Source organism: Epinephelus fuscoguttatus, linkage group LG18, assembly GCF_011397635.1.
Source record: "Epinephelus fuscoguttatus linkage group LG18, E.fuscoguttatus.final_Chr_v1".
In the NCBI taxonomy this organism is placed as follows: Eukaryota; Metazoa; Chordata; class Actinopteri; order Perciformes; family Serranidae; genus Epinephelus; species Epinephelus fuscoguttatus.
Genome location: NC_064769.1, coordinates 28,513,420 through 28,533,864, shown reverse-complemented (window position 1 = coordinate 28,533,864; position 20,445 = coordinate 28,513,420). Strand labels below are relative to the sequence as shown.

Sequence of the window (20,445 nt, the reverse complement as noted above, 5' to 3'; positions counted from 1 at the left end):
AACAGGCATTTACTGAACTGAAAGAGATTTTACAGTGGTAAACTTCTTCAGTTTCCATGGAGACTCTCAAGCTTGTGATACCTGTTATCACCTCACAAAGTTGGCCTATATATAATTTTGAAAAATGGCAAAAAGAAAAGAAGAAGACAAGAAAACCATATGGGTCAGAGGAGGAAAAGATTATACTTCTGAAGGACTACAATAAAAGGAGGCACATAACCAAAAGGTACATTCGATCGCCAACAGCAAAAAGAAAACAACAAATGTGGAAGGAATGTGGAATTGCAACAGAAATTAATTTAAGTTAAATCTATAGTGTAAAAACAATTGCTCACCATTGAGCATACCTATTTGGTTCTCTCAGTTGCCATAAAGGCGGCCATGTTGTGACTAAGATAGAGTCAAAGGTACCTTACGTTTTTTTCCCTTACTTTGTTTGCTAAGGTCTTTTGCACAACAGTTAACGGGGTTCTTAAGTGGGATTTATACTTGTGCATCAGCTCTATGCAGACCATAGCCATACAAGTTGCCTACGCCATTGTGAGCATTTATACTTGTGCGGTGGTGTGTCACTCTGCAGTTTCACCTCCACAACACTAGTCAGCGGTGTGGTTTCTATGAAGTGCTGTAAAGTTAGTTGATTCAAAACACACATTAAACATGGCTTAGTAGCAACAATTTCAAACACATGTACACAAATCAGCTTCACTATAACTCGCAGCATTCACGTGTCTTTATCTGGACACATTTTCCCCACAAATACAACATGCTAATGTTTTTAGCACAAGCCTATGGCACTTTACATTGTATAAATTAGCATAGTGGCTAGCAAACTTTTCCTCTACTCATATGAAACCAGGGACAACAGCAACATTTAACAAAGGTAACATTACATAATTTGGCTCCATTACAGCTCACAAAGTTCACCTACTTCCTCTTTCCTCTACTCATATGAAGCCAGTATAAATCACACACAAGACTTAAAATGCTATTTTTGGGGGGCTATACTGTCTTCACAATTTATTGTTTCTTATCTGTGAAATAAAAGTACATAAAAGCTTCATTTCGTTGACAGAAATGGTTTCAGCCTCCAAAAACAGGCAGGAGGTACATTTTCAGGGAGGTGCATGTCAGGCTACGATGTAGGGTACGGGCACTTAAGTATGAGACTAAGATAAGGAGAAAACCTTAGAAAGTTAAGTTAACAATTTATGGAAACCCTGAGGCAGAGACTTAAGGATGTTTTGTGCAACAAATTTTCTTTTACGGAAACCCTAACTCTGACTTTATGGTAAATCTTAACTTAAGTCATTTTGTGCATCCAGCCCCGGGCTGTGTGCACTGAGGCACAGAAAGGGACTCCCTTAAACTGTCACCACAAAGTTGGAAGCCACAAAGTATGTGGATAGCATGTCCATATAGTGTAGTCCAGTGACAGTGTTGAAACTCAGGACAGAAGTGGAAAGGCCAAAACAACAAATGTTCACTGTGACACTCTTTCACATCTTGTACAGGCTTGTGTTACTTGTTGAATAATGACAAATGCTCGTAGGCAGACGCTCTAACTGCAAGAAGGTGATTCCACTACATTCCCTCTCAAGGCGCTCACAGATACACACAAAAGAAACCACTCTCTCACTGATGACTTCCATCTGCAGCTGACACCCAGCGGGCGAGGGACTCACCCGGTGAGGACGACCACGAAGTCCATTACATTCCAGCCGTTGCGGAGGTATGAGCCTTTGTGAAATGCGAAGCCCAGGGCGATGATCTTAATGGCAGCCTCGAAACAGAATATTCCAATAAAGTAGGGCTCTGTGTCGTCCTACGGAGAGACAGAGAGAATCACAGTGGGGATGAGAGTGACAGAGGAAGCTCTTTTTGTTGGAGGTCAGAGAGTGGTTAATGAAGCGTTCAGTGAAAGAGAGAGAGGGGGTAAGTAAAAGAAAGAAATAAAGAAAGATGGCTCCTTTCACTTCTTGCAGGAACATGAACAGAAGTGCGGGGAGTGGAGCCCTCTTCTTTAGATGAAAAGAGAGTAAATACAGTGAAAACAAATATTCACACACACAGCATGATCTTAAGGGCAATGGTGGAGCCTCAGGCCTCAAACATCTAAAATAAACTAACTTCAATTTATGGTAGCACATTTTAGGCAGGGGTTAGGGTTTATTTGTGCATCGTTACACCAGAGAAGTTGATACAAGTGGGACTAGGGCTTCGCAAAAGCAGGGGGGCTCTCTGGCTGAATACTGGGGCGACTAAGCCAACCAGAGGGGCACTTGGATATTTGGGACAAATAGTGGGGTACCTGGGTCAAACAAAGCGACCACTGGGCTAAGAAGAGGTGTACTTGAGCTAACCTGAGGGGAACTGGGTCAAAAGAACAGGAGTGCTTGAGCTGATATGTGGGGTATTTGTGACACCAACAAAGGCACTTGCACTTTTCTTGCATGACATCAGGGTACAATGAAGCGTGGAAGTGGAAGGGACTTGGAACAAAAAGAAGGACATGTGGGGGCTTTTGGGGCCAACCAGAAGTGCATGGGCACTGGCTGGCCACTTGGGCACAAGAGGGGAATTGGGCCTCCTAGGTTAGAATTTGGGCCAACCAAGAGGGAACTTGGGCAAATATAAAGCATGGAAGTGGGAGGTACTTAGGGACAACAGGGGCCAATCAGAAGGAAAACTGGGCCAACTTAAATGGGTACTTTGGCCTCTTTTTTGCTCCGTGGCTAATTTCTTTGACACAGGTACCCCACTGGTTGGCCCAAACAGTGTGATCTCATTCCCAGATTGTCAGATACTTACGCTTTGTCACGCCCCTTGGCTGTGATACCAGCGCCCTTTGGTATGTCTATGAGACACACCAGACTTTGAACTAAATCCAGTGTAAATCCATCTGGGGGAATATTTGATGCCCATATGAAACCATGTGAAACCATGGCTGTAGCCTATCCCAGCTGACACTGGGTGAGAGACGGGGTACACCCTGGAATAGATCGCCAGACTATTACAGGGCTGACATATAGAGACAAACAACCATTCATGCTCACATTTACACATTTACATTTGCTCCTATGGGCAATTTACAGTAGAACCACCACTTAACCTAACCTGCATGTCTTTGGACTGTGGAGGGAAGCTGGAATACCTGGAGAGGGTCCACTCTGACAAGGGATGAGCATGCCAACTCTGCGCACCCTGGGGTTCAAGCCCCCCACCCTGGATTCGAACCAGGAACCATCTTGCTCAGAAGGAACAATGCTCACCAAATACCACCATGCCATCGGTATCAGGACATGTTGGCCCAAATATCCAAGCTCTGGTTGACTCAAGTATCCCGCTGGTTGGCTTGGTTCCCCGAAGAACACCTGCTCTCTTCTGCAAGGTTCTAGTCAACCTCTCTGAACCCTAACTCCTACCTAAAATTTACTCTAATCAATTTAAGTTAATTACTTTATTGATATTTTTGAATGAATTAAATGAGCAGGCTTGAGACTCCACTGAACCAGACAGGTACACCTTTGGGTGTTTTACCATGCCAGAAATACAGCATGGAATCGGCGGACACTTGAAGCAACCATAAGGACTCATTTATGCTCAACGTTAAATACGGATACGGATACGGATACGGACAGAGCCTTCTGTCCGTGCTCCGCGTTCATTTCGTCCGTATTTTTGCACGTTTCCATAAAGCTTATGAGCCAAATGGAGCAGTACCACCAGGAGCCGTGGGGGCAGTGTTGCTGTCACTACCCGATACGTAGCTCTAGTGAGACACGAAGAAGAAATAACAATTCAATTTCTCTCATCGGCAGTACTAGAGAAAAGAATTCTCCGTCCTCCAGTCGCAATGTATTTAACAGCCTCACCGACCACCGCCTGCTACAACACTGCCTCTGTTTTTGTCTTTTATGCAAGAGGTACATTATCAATATCTCCTCCACAGTCGCCATGTTTGTTTTTGAGTTTGTTGTTGTCATAAACTTTTGACGCTGGGCTGTCTCCTGGTGGATATATTGGTTAACATCCATGCCAACGTAAAGGGCGCATGGAAGTATGTGGGCAGTGACGGTAACATCGTTTGAAACGGACGTATACATTTTCGTACGTAAAGGGAGCATAAATGAGCCTTAAGGGCACTTGGGGGCCTCCTGGTCCAACAATAGGGGTAAAAATAATAGCAGTTAAGGTAACCGGAAGTGCATGTGTACAGAACAAAGGGGCACCTGAGCCATTCAAGTGCCCCTCTGGTGTGACATAAGGGCAAACATGAAGCATTGATGGTGGAATTGGGCGGTACCTGGTGTAAAAGTGCTGCTCAAGTGTGAAATTAGGAAAATCAAACGCACAACATTATCCCAGTAGGACAAAGACATTCCTGTTTGAAAGAGCACTTTGGCACTGAGAGCATACGCACAACACACATGACTGCACATGATTGATTTCAACGCTCTGCATCATTCCCTAAAAGTGTCAAACAATCAACAGTATGTCACAGTTTGATCATTTGCACTGCAAGGGCAGCTTAACCCTGGGCCTCGTTGTGAGTAAGGGAGCTGAATCAGGCGTGTATGACATGACACTTTTTCCTTTGCCTCCATTAGTATCTGCAAGAGCTTGGGGCAATGTACGGGGCATGAGCAGAAGATATCTCACGCCTACGCTAACCTCTCTCCCCGTTGATTTTTTTCTCCCTCGCTCCCAGCATACTACAACCTGACAGACAGTGTCCCCAACCCCCAGCATCACCCAGCCTACAACATAAATAATCACGTAAAAGCAGTGTGACAGGCCTGAGCGCTATCAGAAATGTGACCTTTTCTATAACACTGGCTGACTACAGTGAACATCCAGAGATAATGTATGTTGGACGAGAGTCGGTGTATCAAGCGCGGAGGCTGCGGTGGGAAAATAATGACAGTTTTTTTTTGTTGTTGTTGAGAAGCAGATAAGCTGTTCCAAGAAGAGAAGCCGTAGGAGCCTGCAACATTTCAACGACAGGCATTCAATGTGTCATACAGTATATTCATTTTGGCATGCAATACAAAGATTCAACAAAAAGAAAACAATTGAATGTGTTACATAATGATGGAGCCAGGGGGCTGCCTGGATAAATGTCTGTACTAGTATTGTGGTAACATCTATTATACATACATCTAAAATACTCCTGAATTATAAATACACTTTTGGAAAACGGCTGGGGAAATCCCCAAGGATCATCGCGCTAAAGACCAGCGATGGATCTGAAATATTCTTACTAAACAGCTTCTATCATCGCCTCCACTTACAGCACGCCTCCTACTCTGTTGACAGAGCTTCATAAATAATAGCTGATCCCTTGTTCTAATTAAAAGGCTTCTTGTTGTATTACATCCTCGAGGTGGAGGAGGCAAGGAGAGGATGCTTGTTTTCTCCTTTGTGTAGCCACTCTAATCACTTTCTCAGGTGCTACCTTTTTGTTTCCCTAGTTGTAACATCTTCGCCGATGAATTTGCATCGCGGCCGCCGAGATCATTCAAAACAGGAGCAGGTGGCTGAATATGAGAGGAATTCATTGACTGTTTCCACGTCAAGCTGTTGCTCTTTGTAACACTCTCTGGCTCTCTATTTAAAGGCAAACTCCCCTGAGTTACAACACCCTCCAGAAGAAGAAGAGCAAAGTGCTGAACCATGAAGCTACATGCTAGTGAGTTTGTTTTTTTTCTCCCTGGTACACAGGGCGGGAGGTGCCACTTGACCTCCCCATGCAGCAGTCTCTTTGGCTTTTCTCTGATACTATTTAGCTATGCGACATGACTGTCGCAGTTCAAATGTTGGTTTAAACTGAGAAGCTGGGGGAGCAGCATGGCTCAATGAGAGGTTCTGCTTACTTACAAGATACAAGATGGAGGAAAAGAAAGCAAAGGCAAACACTATTAAAGGGACAGTTCACCCCCCACATCAAAAATACATATTTTTCCTCTTATCTGTAGTGCTGTATATCAGTCTACATTGTTTTAGTGTGAGTTGCCAAGTGTTGGAGATATCAGCTGTAGAGATGTCTGCCATCTCTCCAATATAATGCAACTAGATGGCACTTGGTTTGTGGTGCTCAAAGCGCCAAAAAAAAAATCAGGCTGTTCTCATGCACTGCTCGTCTATTTATCTTTGAAAAGTAATGCACAATAATTTGTATATACCTCACACAATAATGGGGCAGTACTGCACTTATAGGTTAACCCACATAATTAGGAAGACTGCCATTACATATTAAATGTGCTGATGGGAAAAGTAGTATTAAGATCAAAAGTCCATGTAAGGAGGTAAGTTAAGGTGGTGGATTGGTCAAACAAGACAGGACTTTCCCCCAGGAAACCGGTGCTGGAAACCAAGTGAAGTCTTGAGTTATTTTAAGGTAACTATGTCCTCACCATGTTTCTTTCTAAACCTACCCTTAGTAACTTTACTTGTCTAAATCTAACCTATGTGACTTTACATTAAGAATAACATATTTTTTTTCTCCTAGGAAATGTCAAAGATTTGAAACTAAATCACAACTCTACGAAATTACATGGACATACATGGACATCAGAAATTATTAGTTGTATGCCCCTAGAGATCACGTACGTCCTGAAAAACAGATATGATGCCTTTTTAAAGATTTGGCAGCCTTTCATTAGATATATATAGAAACACTGCTTTTATCAACCGTGGACTCACTGTAAACTCTGCACTGGCTCCATTGTAAACTAAAAGTAACGTCCAGATACAATGGTTGAGATATCTTAGTGACAAGAGAGTCACAAAATAGATACATTCTTTTTGTTTTTTTGTTTATTCTTTATATTTTAAGTTTTTCAATTTAGCATGAACATCACAACCTATTCCCTTCTACAAACCAACCAAAAAACAAAGTCATTCATGGGGCACTGATTCAGAAGATATCATATAAACCATTGTATGATAAGTTGAAAAAACAGCAACGTCTCTTTTCAGAAATCATGACCCAGTTACTCAAGATAATCCACAGACCTTGTTGTGAGCAGTTTCATGTAGGAACTATCTTCTTTCTACCGAACCACACCCACCAGCCGCATCACTTAGCAGAAAAAAGCGTGCATCTACTGCTAGCTCATCTAGCGCCAATGAGCTAGCTATTAGCTACACCTCAGCCAAAGAGGACGCCATTAATGTTTACATCTCACGCACAAGAACAAGCCTCTCATCCATGAGTAGATGCACACTTCTACAGGTTGAAAAGGTTGGCAGGTGTAGTTTGGTAGAGAGAAAATAGTTCCCACATGAAACTGCTCACAACAAGATCTGTGGATTATCTTGAGTAACCAGGTCATGACTTCTGGAAATAGACATCGCTGTTGGGTTTTCCAAATGTATTTTTTTGGCGTTTTGAGCACCACAATCTGAGTGCTATCTAGTTCCATTATACTAGAGAGAAGGCAGACATCTTTACAGCTGATATCTCAACACTAAGCAATTCACACCAAAACAATCTAGACTGATAAACAGCTCCACAGGTGAGAGGAAAAATACACTTATTTGATGTTAAGGTCAACTGTCCCTTTAACTTCAGGGGGAGGGCACCTTTGATTACTCTCCTATCTGTCTGGCAGGCTGCTAAAAGCTCTGTGTCTACAAGAAGTGACGTCAAAGAAAGATAGATGCACGTTGAAGCACTTACCAGGCGTTCTGACATGGGCGTCTTGTCGCTGGCAGGCAGATGCTGCTCCAGGGCCAAGACGATGCAGTTGGCAATAATTGTAGCTAGGATCATGTACTCAAATGGAGTGTGAGGGTTAAGGAGCAGTTGGAAAAGAGACAGTAGCATTCATTTCATTTCACAGCTAAATCATAGATTATATGCCCTTATGGGATGTTTAAAGACCTACTCTTCAATCAGTATGAATGTATTTGTGACTAATCATAGCAGACAACATTAAATTGTACAGAAAACAAATTATCCTGCAGGTTGCTGTATGAAAAATGCCTCTAAACATAAATTTGGACGTTTCCTATCCACTAAAGCATGAAACTTCCATCAGGCTGTGGTTGAAGGCTTTCCAGAAAGAAAGCATCCTATACATGCGCTCACGATCCTTCCAGATGGTTGACCATTCCCAACCATTTTCAATGGTTGGCTCATTCTGCAATCCATTTTCACTGGGTCATTGCCCGCGGGTCAGTGCCTATTGAAGGCCTATGAATCGCGAGGGAGTAGGGACCTTATGACCATTAAGGCAAAGATGTAGAATCATTACCCATAAGACACCCTGATTATGCAACCGGAACGCTGTTTTCATGGCAGTGCATTTTAAAAGGAAACGGGCGTAACGGCTACTTTAACTGCTCCAGCTGTGATTTGCAGTGTTCAGCATGTTTGCGTGTTTTCATTTGGTCCTGTGGAGTGGCAAGTTCAGCTTGGATCAGCTCATAGGCGGCCGCTGTTATTCGATTAGAGCTAATGTTGTTCTCACGGTCATTCATGGTGCGGATCAAGCGTTCTCCCCTGGGTTTGTCACACGATCACAGGCTTTCAAGCCTTAGCTATTTCACTGCTAAAAGATATTTATTTTAACGTGTCATTTAAGCTTGTTTCTTATTAAAATTTTACCCGTTTCAAGACTTAAACTGCAGGACCAGTTTTCAAGCTTTTGTGATTCCACTGCAAAAACATGCACTGACTGGATTTTGAGATTATATACAGGGCTTTTAGAGATCAGATAATTACTGGAGTGACTGGGAGGAATTGTCTTTTTTAATGCACAAATGAGTCTCAAAAACATGCTTCCATTTTTAGATTATTTACTAGTTTTCAACCCATCGCAAGGTTCAAGATTGTTCTTTTAGGCTCTTAAACGACACAATAATGTTGATTTAACCTCACTTCACTGACACTTTCTCCATCTTGCAACAGATGAAACCTGCTCAATAATGTCCCCCTTTCACTTATCTTACGAGAGAAAACACCAACATTTGAAGGGTGACCATGACTTGCTGAAGTGGACATTTTTTTGCAGCGTTGAAAGAGTTGCGTGGAGCGGTGCGCGTGGGCGACTTCAGCACCATGGAGAGGGCTCCTAACTAAGACAACGAGGCGGTGCTGCTGCTGCTGCAACCCTGGACTAGTCTCTTCTCTTTTTCTTTAAACCAGAACAAACTGCCTTTCCTTGAGAATTACATGACTAGAAAAAGATGGGGAGTGGAGGTCAGTGAGTCTGTTTACGTAGTCACATCACTGCTCTTTTACGCACGCAGCTTTTTTTTTATTGACTTCCAGTTGCGTCGATCGATGGCGATGTTTGATTGTTATTAACTAACGTTGGGATCGCCCGGTGGACAGCTTACAGCTGGCATTTTGACAAAAGAACTTATCAGTCGAAGCGCCTGAAGGCTCTAAACTGAGCCGGCAGTAGGAAAAGGCAACACAATAGGTGGGTGTGAAGTCTTTTCACTGCCCGCACCTACTGAGGAAACATCTTTGTGTCGTGTTAAAACCAGATAAGGAGCGGGAGCGACAGGTGCAGCCAGCGTTGCGCGGAGAGGAATAAAGACAGTGTAGTACTCCACGGTGTGAAAATAACCGCTCATTCAACAAGCGAGTTAAACTGAAAGCGCAGGATATTATCAACATCAGCACCTGAACGCAACAGCTTGACAAATAGGCCCTACAGGCGGTGGTGTGTTTCTGCTTTTTCTACCATCTGTGTGTGGTTGCCAAGCGAGGATGGGCATGCACCTGCTCTGTGCGCGGTGCTGCCGGTTATAGGAAGGATATGGCCACTCTGTTATCCGCTTTGCGTACTTCCTGATGAGGTTGTCCTCGCGGAAGATGAAGAGGGAGCGGTTGACAGTGAGGCAGTTTTGTTTGACGGGGTTGGGGTTGTAAATGGCCATTGTCCGGGCTCTCTGGGCCATCGACTGCTTGTACACCCTCTGGCCGCCCGGAGCGCCACCACCCCGGGCTCCCCCTCTCCCGGCGCCCGGTCCACCTCTCCCTCCGCCGCCTGCGCCTCCTCCTCCATAGCGGGTGGGTAGATCTTCTGCGAAGCGAGCCATTCTGGAAACGCACAGATCCAAAAGGGTAAATCCAAACTGGTGTCAGTGGAAATGGAGGGGAGACGCATCACAACAAACACACTTCATCCAAACCACAGCTTAGCGTGAGGAGTGCACAGGGAAGCGCTGCGTTTGGGAAATTGAAAAACAAGGTGGCCTCATAGAAAACCATGCTGTCTTGATCCTCCCCATTCATTCATCCTCAGAGAAATTTAAAAAGTTTAAAAGCAAAACAAAAAAAGCACTTCAGCTGCGAAATGATTCACTTGGCTGAGACTGTTGCATCCATACCAGCCGGGTCTGAGTGGGAGAAAAAAATCACGCTTAAACAAAACCAGTTGAGCCTGTCTCTGTCCAAAATCCCGACAGCATCGTGTCAGCATCCAAACACCAGCTGAAACGGTCAGGATGTCAGTCAAAATGCGCAGGAGCGTCAGGAAACACTGAAATCCCTCTGTTTTCTCTCCCCCGGCTGAAAGCAACAAGAAGACAATCCAGCCCGAGCAGTTGTCCTGTGCTTTCTGTTTGATCGCTCCCTGTATGGGGGCAGAGGGCTATATAGCGAGTCCTCGGTGGAATAAGGAAGAGCGCATGTGACCAGGATGAGCCTATCGGAGAGCGGAGCGCACAGACGCGCACACCGTCTGTTGGCTGCTTACAAGAGACTGTCAAACTAATGAAGTTCACTGAAGCCCTGCGGGTCAGAGCACGAGCGGAGATCAATCTTTGTTTCAGCGGCAACAAGAGAAAACACATTTCCTTCAGACAAGATAAGAGCTCATAAAGAGCGCCTTGTTTTCTCTGGTTTTATTTACCTTATTCATCAGAGCATCGAGAGCTGCAAACTGAAGCTACTGTTATTCAAAATTAGCCTAAGATATTCTATTCTACTCTATTCTACTCTATCTTGCACTTTTCTACTCTATTCTCTTATTCTAATCTATGCCATTTTACTCTATTCTATCTTACTCTATTCTGTTCTACTCTATTTTATTCTATATACTCTATTCTATTCTATTCCTCTACTTTGTTCTTTCTTACTCTATTCTACTCAGCTCTACTGTCTTACTCTATTCTATTCTACTCAGCTCTACTCTATCTTACCCTACTTTATTCTGTCTTACTCTATTCTATTCTACTCTACTCTATTTTATTCTATATACTCTATTCTATTATCTTACTCTACTTTATTCTATCTTACTCTATCCTGTTCTACTCTACTCTATTTTATTCTATATACTCTATTATCTTACTCTACTTTATTCTATCTTACTCTATGCTGTTCTACTCTACTCTATTTTATTCTATATACTCTATTATCTTACTCTACTTTATTCTATCTTACTCTATGCTGTTCTACTCTACTCTATTTTATTCTATATACTCTATTATCTTACTCTACTTTATTCTATCTTACTCTATCCTGTTCTGTTCTACTCTATTCTAATTTATTCTATATACTCTATTCTATTCTCTTACTCTACTTTATTCTATCTTACTCTATTCTGTTCTACTCTACTCTATTTTATTCTATATACTCTATTCTCTTACTCTACTTTATTCTATCTTACTCTATTCTATTCTACTCAGCTCTACTCTATCTTACTCTACTTTATTCTATCTTACTCTAATCTGTTCTACTCTACTCTATTTTATTCTATATACTCTATTCTATTATCTTACTCTACTTTATTCCATCTTACTCTATTCTGTTGTTCTATTCTGTTCTACTCTACTCTACTCTACTCTGTTCTACTCATCACATATCAACATTTGGTCATGGACTTTCCACATCCAGATATGATGTGAAAGGTACCCTGGGTACATAGTATTGGACACCCTGGGACATCATGTCAAGTGCTGCCTGTTACATGCATTGTCTTCTTTCAAAATACACTTCTGTTTTCACAGGAAATTTACTTTTACATACAGTCTCTTTCAAAATAAATGCACTACATCAGTACAACAACACGAATTGATGTTTTTTTTCCTTCAACAATAAATTGTCGTCATAATCTCATGGGACACAAGCACAATTCTCCCAGGTGAAAGTCAGTTTTTATTGGACCTATCCATCACCCCTTCCACCAACCTGGGACTTCACTGCCTTATTTTCGTTCTTGTCTCGCCGCGTTTCTCTGTGACGCCGCCAGGCACCGTTAAACTATAACAGCGACCGGCTGCTATCATGCAGACATTATAGGACGGCTCTTTTCATGGGTGTCTGACGCCGCAAGTCGTTGCCCAAGCGCCAGATTTCGGAGTGAGACCAGGTTGCAAAAAATACATTTCTCAACTCAACAGCAAAGTCTCTTTCTATGATTCTAATTTCTTTCTACACCCGCCATATGTATCACCGTGCAGAAGGAACAGTGCATCTACTCATGGACAAAAGACTCGTGGTTGTAACAGTGTGTCACGTAAACATTAATGGCGTCCTTCTCAGCTGCATTTTTTTTTTTTTTTTACCTATTTTTTATTTTCAAAATTCAGGACCACATATTAAAACATACAAACGTACACTGTCATACACACTATCGTACTGTGCTCTCCAGTGCTACCATGGGATCCCTGGGCAAGTCAGTACCAAAAACATCCCTGAGCGTTACATATATGTTGTCCCAATAAGTCTTAAGCTTTTGACATGCCCAGAATGTATGAACATCGTTAGCCAACATATCTCCGCATGCCCTCCAGCAAGCACCAGATGCATAAGTATCAAATTTACATGTTATATGAGGTGTTCTTAAGAGGCGTCTCAGCTGAGCTTTAACGGAGTTAGCTCAGTGGTGCTAGGTGAGCTGGCAGTAGATGCACGCTTCAGTTGGCAGGTGTCATTCGGCTGAAAGAAAATAGTTCCATTACAATAGAGAGAAGCCAGACATCCCTAAGGCCCATATTTCCAACACTTGGCAACTCACACCTAAACAATTTAGACTGATAAATAACACTACAGGTAAAAAGAGAAATATGTATTTTGGATTTGGAGGTGAACTGTGTCTTTAACTCTGTGAGGATTTTTTTTTTTTTAAATCAGCTTTACTTCCTTATTGTTTGGTGTCCTACAGAGTCCACTGGTGAATGTGCAGCAAAATAGATGTATAATTTATGAAAAGTCAGCCAAATTTTTCTTATCAGCTTGTTAAAACCCAACATGTAGAAAAGGTGACAAAATATGGAAATGACCATAAAGGACTGTAATTCTACCAAATAATAATATTACGTGTTTTATGTTTTATATGTGCAATAGGGGTGTAAATCACCAGCTTCATCACGATACGATATTATATCGATTTGTTTGGATGACGATATGATGTTTGCCAATATCACAAAGTCTGTCACGATATGATTTTGATTCGATTCGATTCAGGAGCCTGCGATCGATATGACGCGATATCATATGCCCATCTAATACAATCATTTACATCAACTCACAAAAACAACTAGAATATGATTTGACCATTTTATTTCTGAGCTCTGTTTGTTGTTTGAGCGGAGGCGCGCTTGCCCAGAAATGGTGACACAGATGTGCTATGTGAATTTCAAAATAAATGAGTATCTTTAAGATGATGATATGGATCGATGTTTTCATTTTGCATCGATATAATCGGATTGTTAATCAATGAATCGATGTGGATCGATGTATCGTTACACCCCTATTGTGCAATGCATGAATACATTCGTTTGTTAGCCACAGGTCATTCACAGACTAATGCTCATATTTATCCTACATGGTGACATTATGTTTAGGGTCAGTTAAATCTCAGAGAGGTCTGACTTCCTGTTCAATCAAATACCTCAATGTCCATATTGCTACAGTATAGTAGGGCTGTGCTCACAAAATATTTACCTAATGAGATTTTTGACTTGATTATCATCAGTAACGTGGATGTAATGACTAAGTGGGTAAAGGCAAACAATAGAACAGCTAGAACAGTCTGGTGAGTTTCGAAAATTACGTCACTTTACTGTAATGCAGCCTTTAAAACCAGGAAAAGACAACACTTGCGATATAACGATATCCAGAATCTAAGAGGATATGGTCTCATATTGTGATATCAGTATCAGATATCAGATATAGTATTGATATACTGCCCAGCTCTACTCCCCGTTAGACTCCTTATTAACCAACTGTACAGAAATCCAGATACACATTTTAGAGGGACAGTGCTGTATCCTTCCATTGTGCAGACTCCATTGTATTTAACCATGTTAAATAAGATTCAAAATCATGTTCATAACCTGGCAAATCAGGAAATGTCAAGAAGTTTCAAGGTGATGGAAACATTTTTAGTCTGTTTTTTGAGTCGTTAAAGATGGCCGGGCTCTCCGGGACCTCAGACAGCACACTGGGGTTGTTATTGACTTTCCAACAGCAGCTCTGCACAGAACAGCGTGTTTCTGAGAAACTCCTAATTAAGCACAGAGCTCCTCAGAGTTGTTTCACCTCCTCTGTAAGTTTCTGTAAGTCTACTGAGGTAATGACACCAGACAAAGCTATGGTTCATACACATATGCAGATGCTGCAGATGCTTTTGATGGCCTGGACCATTTGACCGCTCTCAAGACTTGATGTAGGCAAAGGGAAGAAACACTATGCAACATAATTATCATCCTATGTTTTCCACATTTTAGAGGCTAAACATGGCTTTTGGCAGCAATGAAAACACATACAGTAGTTGTTCCATTGCCGGCTCAATTTCAATTTGTTTGTCTACTTAATTCTGTATTTTATTACTCAGACTATTCATTCTGTCATTGTTGTTGTCATGTGCTCCCTGTGTATGTTTTATTGAACTATTCCATTCTGTATATGTTAGTCATTTATCATAGGGAGGAAATAAACAAGCCATGTTTATGGTGGCTACAGGGATTCACAGACCGCTATAAATTTAGCTAATAGCCTGCTGAGATGAACGTTAATTACCGTTGGGAACATTTTGTGTGTGGCGTTTACCGGAGATGATGGTTATGCTTTTGAAATTAGATTTAGAAAATGAATTAAAATGTGACATCAAAACTTTTTTTCACTTGGTCCCTTAGATTTAAGGCTTGTATTGGTTTTCACTCAGCAGTTTCCATTTCCTGTCCGAAAGATATAAAAATAGTATGAAAGCGGTGTGCTTACTGCAACTTGAGCTTGAGATGATTTATAGATCAACAATTATCAGATAATGGTTTGCTTTTATCCTCTTTTTATGTTTTGTTTTTAGTCATTCAATTCGTATAAAGTGTATGCTCAGTGGTGGATGTACAAACACTACACCTTAAGTAAACAAAGGTGCACAAAGGTATGTGAGCTGGTGTCCACACACTTTTGGCCAGACAGTGTAAGCTCTGATGCTCTTTCAGACTGATCATGTTTCAATTTGGGGAAACCACATGCCATTTATTCAAGAACCTATCTAATGTGTGTGTGTGACTACCTACAGCACAACATCTGACCAACCTTTACAACATCAGACTTTGGTTATGCCTTTATTTTAATGCATTTGTTGTTTGGTCTGTGTCCAATCCATTTACCCAGCAGCACACCAGACCAGTCTAGTTTTTAACTTATCCACATTCAGAGCCCGTGTATAAATGTGCTCAGTCGTTTCCTGTATTGCTCATTATTAATTTAGCATTCAAACATCAAATTCATCTCTCTGTTAACATCATCTGCAGCCCAATCATTGACACGAAGACTCTATGCACGGCTGAGGAGCCCTCTAGTGGCTGAGCTAGTGTACTGCAAACAGAATACAGAAGACTCACTGTATTATCTGTCAAATCTCAACACAATAATGTTCCCTTCGTAATAAATTAATTTATCCAGAGAACTGGAGTTGGTTATGTGATACTTTTGTAACCAGTATAAACCAATTTACCAAAAAAAATCTTATCTAAGAGGCTTAATTACGAGCTGGACAACTTCCCCAGGGCCCCCCAAAAGAACTCTTTGGGCCCCTAGAAGCTGCGAAAGCTTACTTTGCCACTGTCGACTGGTTTGTGTTAATTTAATTGAAAGTATGTTTGATAATATACACCACTAAAGCACATTACATAATGACTGTGGTTTCTGACTGGTTTTATTTTCCTAACACTGACAGAACATGGGCCTTTAGGGAGTTCCTGCTTTGTTAACTTATTTTGAGGTCCTGTCGTAAGGAGGCTACCTGTGTCAAAATCTAGTTTAATTGCTTTCCTTGTTTCCATTTTTGCGTATATATTAAGTATTCCTAAATTACTGTGTCGATTCAGATTACTACACAGCAAATATGTGGCCATGTAGGGGAGACTGGGGACAGTTGTATCATTTTTGGCCATTTTCCCAATAAATCAAAAACCATTTAACTGGAAAAGCTAATTTGCTATATTATAAACGTCACTGTTTTAACCACTGAAACTATTGCTGTACCTGACTCCGAATTAGCCTGCGTCAGTTGAATCAGATTCAGCTGTTTATTACAAATATTCACTTTTCTTTTTTTTTCTTTTTTTCCCCTCAGGGGGACGTTTAGTGTGGCAGCAGCATTCATAGTAAACATTTTGATTTGGAAATACACATGTGGACCACTGTAAACCCTAAATTGGAGTAAGAATTGAACTGAACCACATAAACATCAGCACGACCGGTACAAGTCTGCGGACATGGACCACAGAAATATCCAAGTCTTTACAGGACCAGCTGGAGCCAGACCTCTTTTGACCTGGAATAGCTTTGCAAGAACACAATGCAGAATTAGTCTTCATCAAAGAAGTCCGGAATTTTCTGATCCTTGATAAGTTTCAGGGGGGTTCTCATTGCTTAAATTTATTTCTCTCTTAGCTTTAGAACTTCTTTTCCAATTAAAGTGTGCAAAAGTGTGCAAATGATTATCATTAGCATGTAGTTTAGTTTATGTAGGGCTTTAGGGCGCATACACCAAACTGACAGTCAGCTGTCGGTTGTTGTTGGGCCGTCGCTGAGTGTCTGTTGCTCTAGGTTTTGCTGTGTGTCCTGCAACGTGGGTACTTGTCAGCTTTTTTTTCCGGTTGCTAAGCCCATTGGTGAATGAAATCACTCTGACTTGCAGTTCAGCTTAGTGCGCAAGAAGCGAAACAGAAGTAAAGAAAGTGAACAAACAGCTCGAATTGTCTCGAATCTGTGCTGTCTGTCTTCAGGTTTCCCTTTGTAAATGACGAATACAGACTACTGTCCCCTCCTGGTGTGGAGGAGCATGCAGGTGCAGAATGTACGTGCTAGTTGACCACTGGCTATAGTCTTTGTGGTGTGTGCACAAGTGCAACTTTTTGACCGAGACACGGGCGACATGAGCCAGTCGGCCTTCATGACGGTCCTTTGATGTTAGTTTAGTATGTCCTGGCCTTTAAAATGTAAATAAAAAGCACTTTGTTCAGGGATGGTTGTAAAAAGGCGTTACAATTGTTTCTGTATTACCTGCCACTTTTCACCTCACGCCAAGCCAATGACTGCTTGATCGACACGTTAGTCATTTCTGTTTTTAGCCTACAATACAGTGGTTTTAATAACACCTGTTTGGATTCCTAGACATTTGATTTCAGGAGGGTGTCAAAAATCTCACAGAGAAGTTTATGATTTTACCTTAAAAATAAAAAAAAACATTTGTTGCTAATTTCCTCTGGGGGGTTTTAAATGTGGCTCATTTTTTGTAAGCAAGAAAACAATCTAACCGAGCATGCTACAACTGTCCCTGGTCTCCCCTATTACTCTATCACTGCACATTGTAGAGACACAGGAAGGAAATGGGCTAATATGGGCCTTGCAGTCTTTGCAGTTTGGTACATATCATCAAGTGATACTGATTTTAATCTTACCAAGATTTTCAGCATCTACACTCACCGGCCACTTTATTAGGTACACCTTGCTAGTACCAGGTTGGACACACTTTTGCCTTCAGAACTGCTTTAATTCCTTGTGGCATAGATTCAACAAGGTGCTGGAAACATTCCTCAGAGATGTTGGTCCATATTGACATGATAGCATCACACAGTTGCTGCAGATTTGTCGGCTGCACATCCATGATGTGAATCTCCCGTTCCACCACATCCCAAAGGTGCTCTATTGGACTGAGATCTGGTGACTGTGGAGGCCATTGGAGTACAGTGAACTCATTGTCATGTTCAAGAAAGCAGTTTGAGATGATCTGAGCTTTGTGACATGGTGCGTTGTCCTGCTGGAAGTAGCCATCAGAAGATGGGTACACTGTGGTCATAAAGGGATGGACACGGTCAGCAACAATACTCAGGTAGGCTGTGGTGTTTAAACCATGCTCAGTTGGTACTAAGGGGCCCAAAGTGTGCCAAGAAAATCTCCCCCACACCATTACACCACCACCAGCAGCCTGAACCGTTGATACAAGGCAGGATGGATCCATGCTTTCATGTTGTTTACACCAAATTCTGACCCTACCATCTGAATGTGGCAGCAGAAATCCAGACTCATCAGACCAGGCAACGTTTTTCCAATCTTCTATTGTCCAGTTTTGGTGAGCCTGTGTGAACTGTAGCCTCAGTTTCCTGTTGTTAGCTGACAGGAGTGGCACCTGGTGTGGTCTTCTGCTGCTGTAGCCCATCTGCTTCAAGGTTGGACGTGTTGTTGGTTCAGAGATGGTCTTCTGCAGACCTTGGTTGTAACCAGTGGTTATTTGAGTTACTGTTGCCTTTCTATCATCTTAAACCACTCTGGCCATTCTCCTCTGACCTCTGGCATCAACAAGACATTTTCACCCAGAGAACTGCTGCAGTGCTGACTGGATATTTTCTGTTTTCCGTCCTCTGTAAACCCTAGAGATGGTTGTGCTTTAGAAGTTTCCGAAATACTCAGACCAGCCCGTCTGTCACCAACAACCATGCCACGTTCAAACTCCTTTAAATCACCTTTCTTCCCCATTCTGATGCTCAGTTTGAACTTCAGCAGGTCGTCTTGACCATGTCTACATACCTAAATATATTGAGTTGCTGCCATGTGATTGGCTTATTAGCTATTTGCTTAGGAGCAGTTGAACAGGTGTACCTAATAAAGTGGCCGGTGAGTGTATATGGAAATGCTTCAGCCTACATGTTATTTCTCCTAAAGAGGATTTAAATGCAGGAGTTTTACTTGTTAACATTTAGTTTGAAACTTTGTGTGTCTCACCCGCGAGGCCATTTCACGCTGTTCACGGTCTCGTGCTTCCGGATGACGTGACGCACACCGTCTCTCCTTCCCGCCCTGCTCAACCCGTCCAGGTGTAAAACTGCGTCATACTCGTGCTCGGTGTCGGTGTGGGCACTTCTCCATGGCGGCTCCTCCGGGTCTCCAGTGCAGGTGTCGTCCCCCTCCACAGGTTCCGGCTCCACCTCTGACCGCTGGCCGGCACGGCCCTTCCTGTCAGGTGACAGAGCCCAGGTGTCCTCGTACTCTGCCCCCAGAGTGAGCATCCTCCAGGAGCCCAGCGTGGCTGCGCGGACCGCTGGTAGGGGGGAAGTGATTAAGGGGGAAGTTTAAGGCATGGTTCCATTTCTGGTTTGTTCACACTTTTATATGTTGTGTAATGAAATTAGGTCAATGCCAAACTTTCTTAAATTGATTGATTGAAACATAATTTTTTAAAAATAACAGACATTTTCAGGGGAAAAAAGACATCATTACACTTAATACAGTTACACACACATCTGTTGGGCACTTTTCTTGACACAAATATTTCATCTTGCTGTATTTTTATCTGGCACAAACATATACACATACACATAGGCTACTGAAACTGTTTGGGAATGACGCAGCCACACGCTTTTTATTAATAGAACTTCACCATTGATGATTTTTTTATGACTTGCAATTTTTATTTTACAATATTCAAATCAGTCACATCAAATTTTCTGCTAATACAGTCCATCACAACAACAAAACGTGCCCCTACACCCGTCCCACCCATTACCACGAGGGGTCAAGGTGTAGGTAAGCTAGAAGGAATATCCGGAGAAAAAAATAATTAAATAAAAGCAAAGAAAGTAAGTAAGTAATAAAGTCACATGCCCATCATATCTCAAACCTGTTCATCACAAACAGTGCTCCTCCACTTGTTCTTCACACTGCTACATATACAGTCAGGTCCATAATTATTTGGACAATGATACAGTTGTCATCATTTTGGCTCTCTACACCACCACAATGGGTTTTAAATGAAACAATGAATGCCTGCTTAAAGTGCAGACTCTCAGCTTTCATTTAAGGCTTTTTTCAAAAATGTAGTATGAACCATGTAGGAATGACAACCATTTCTTCACACAGTCCCCGACTTTAAGGGCTCATAAGTATTTGGACAAACTAACGTAATCATCAATTAAACAGTCAGTTTTAATACTTGGTTGCAAATCCTTTACAGTCAATGACTGCCTGAA

The 20,445-nt window shown here is 42.0% G+C and overlaps 1 protein-coding gene across 2 annotated transcripts in view; it reads right to left on the bottom strand.

The window, feature by feature from the left end:
- The window catches only part of cacna1bb (calcium channel, voltage-dependent, N type, alpha 1B subunit, b), a 239,791-nt gene extending 220,277 nt beyond the window's left edge, over positions 1 to 19,514 (bottom strand). The window contains exons 1-4 of one of the 2 annotated variants that reach the window (XM_049603750.1): positions 19,202 to 19,514; positions 9,780 to 10,060; positions 7,685 to 7,791; positions 1,686 to 1,825 (exon numbers count right to left, since the gene is read on the bottom strand). In XM_049603750.1, coding sequence (XP_049459707.1) covers positions 1,686 to 1,825; positions 7,685 to 7,791; positions 9,780 to 10,060; positions 19,202 to 19,485 — 812 coding nt within the window. In that variant the 5' untranslated portion in view covers positions 19,486 to 19,514. Of the gene's footprint in view, positions 1 to 1,685; positions 1,826 to 7,684; positions 7,792 to 9,779; positions 10,999 to 19,201 lie in introns of those variants that run through there. The other variant, XM_049603749.1, reaches the window with a different exon arrangement.
- Between the last annotated feature and the right edge of the window lie 931 nt (positions 19,515 to 20,445).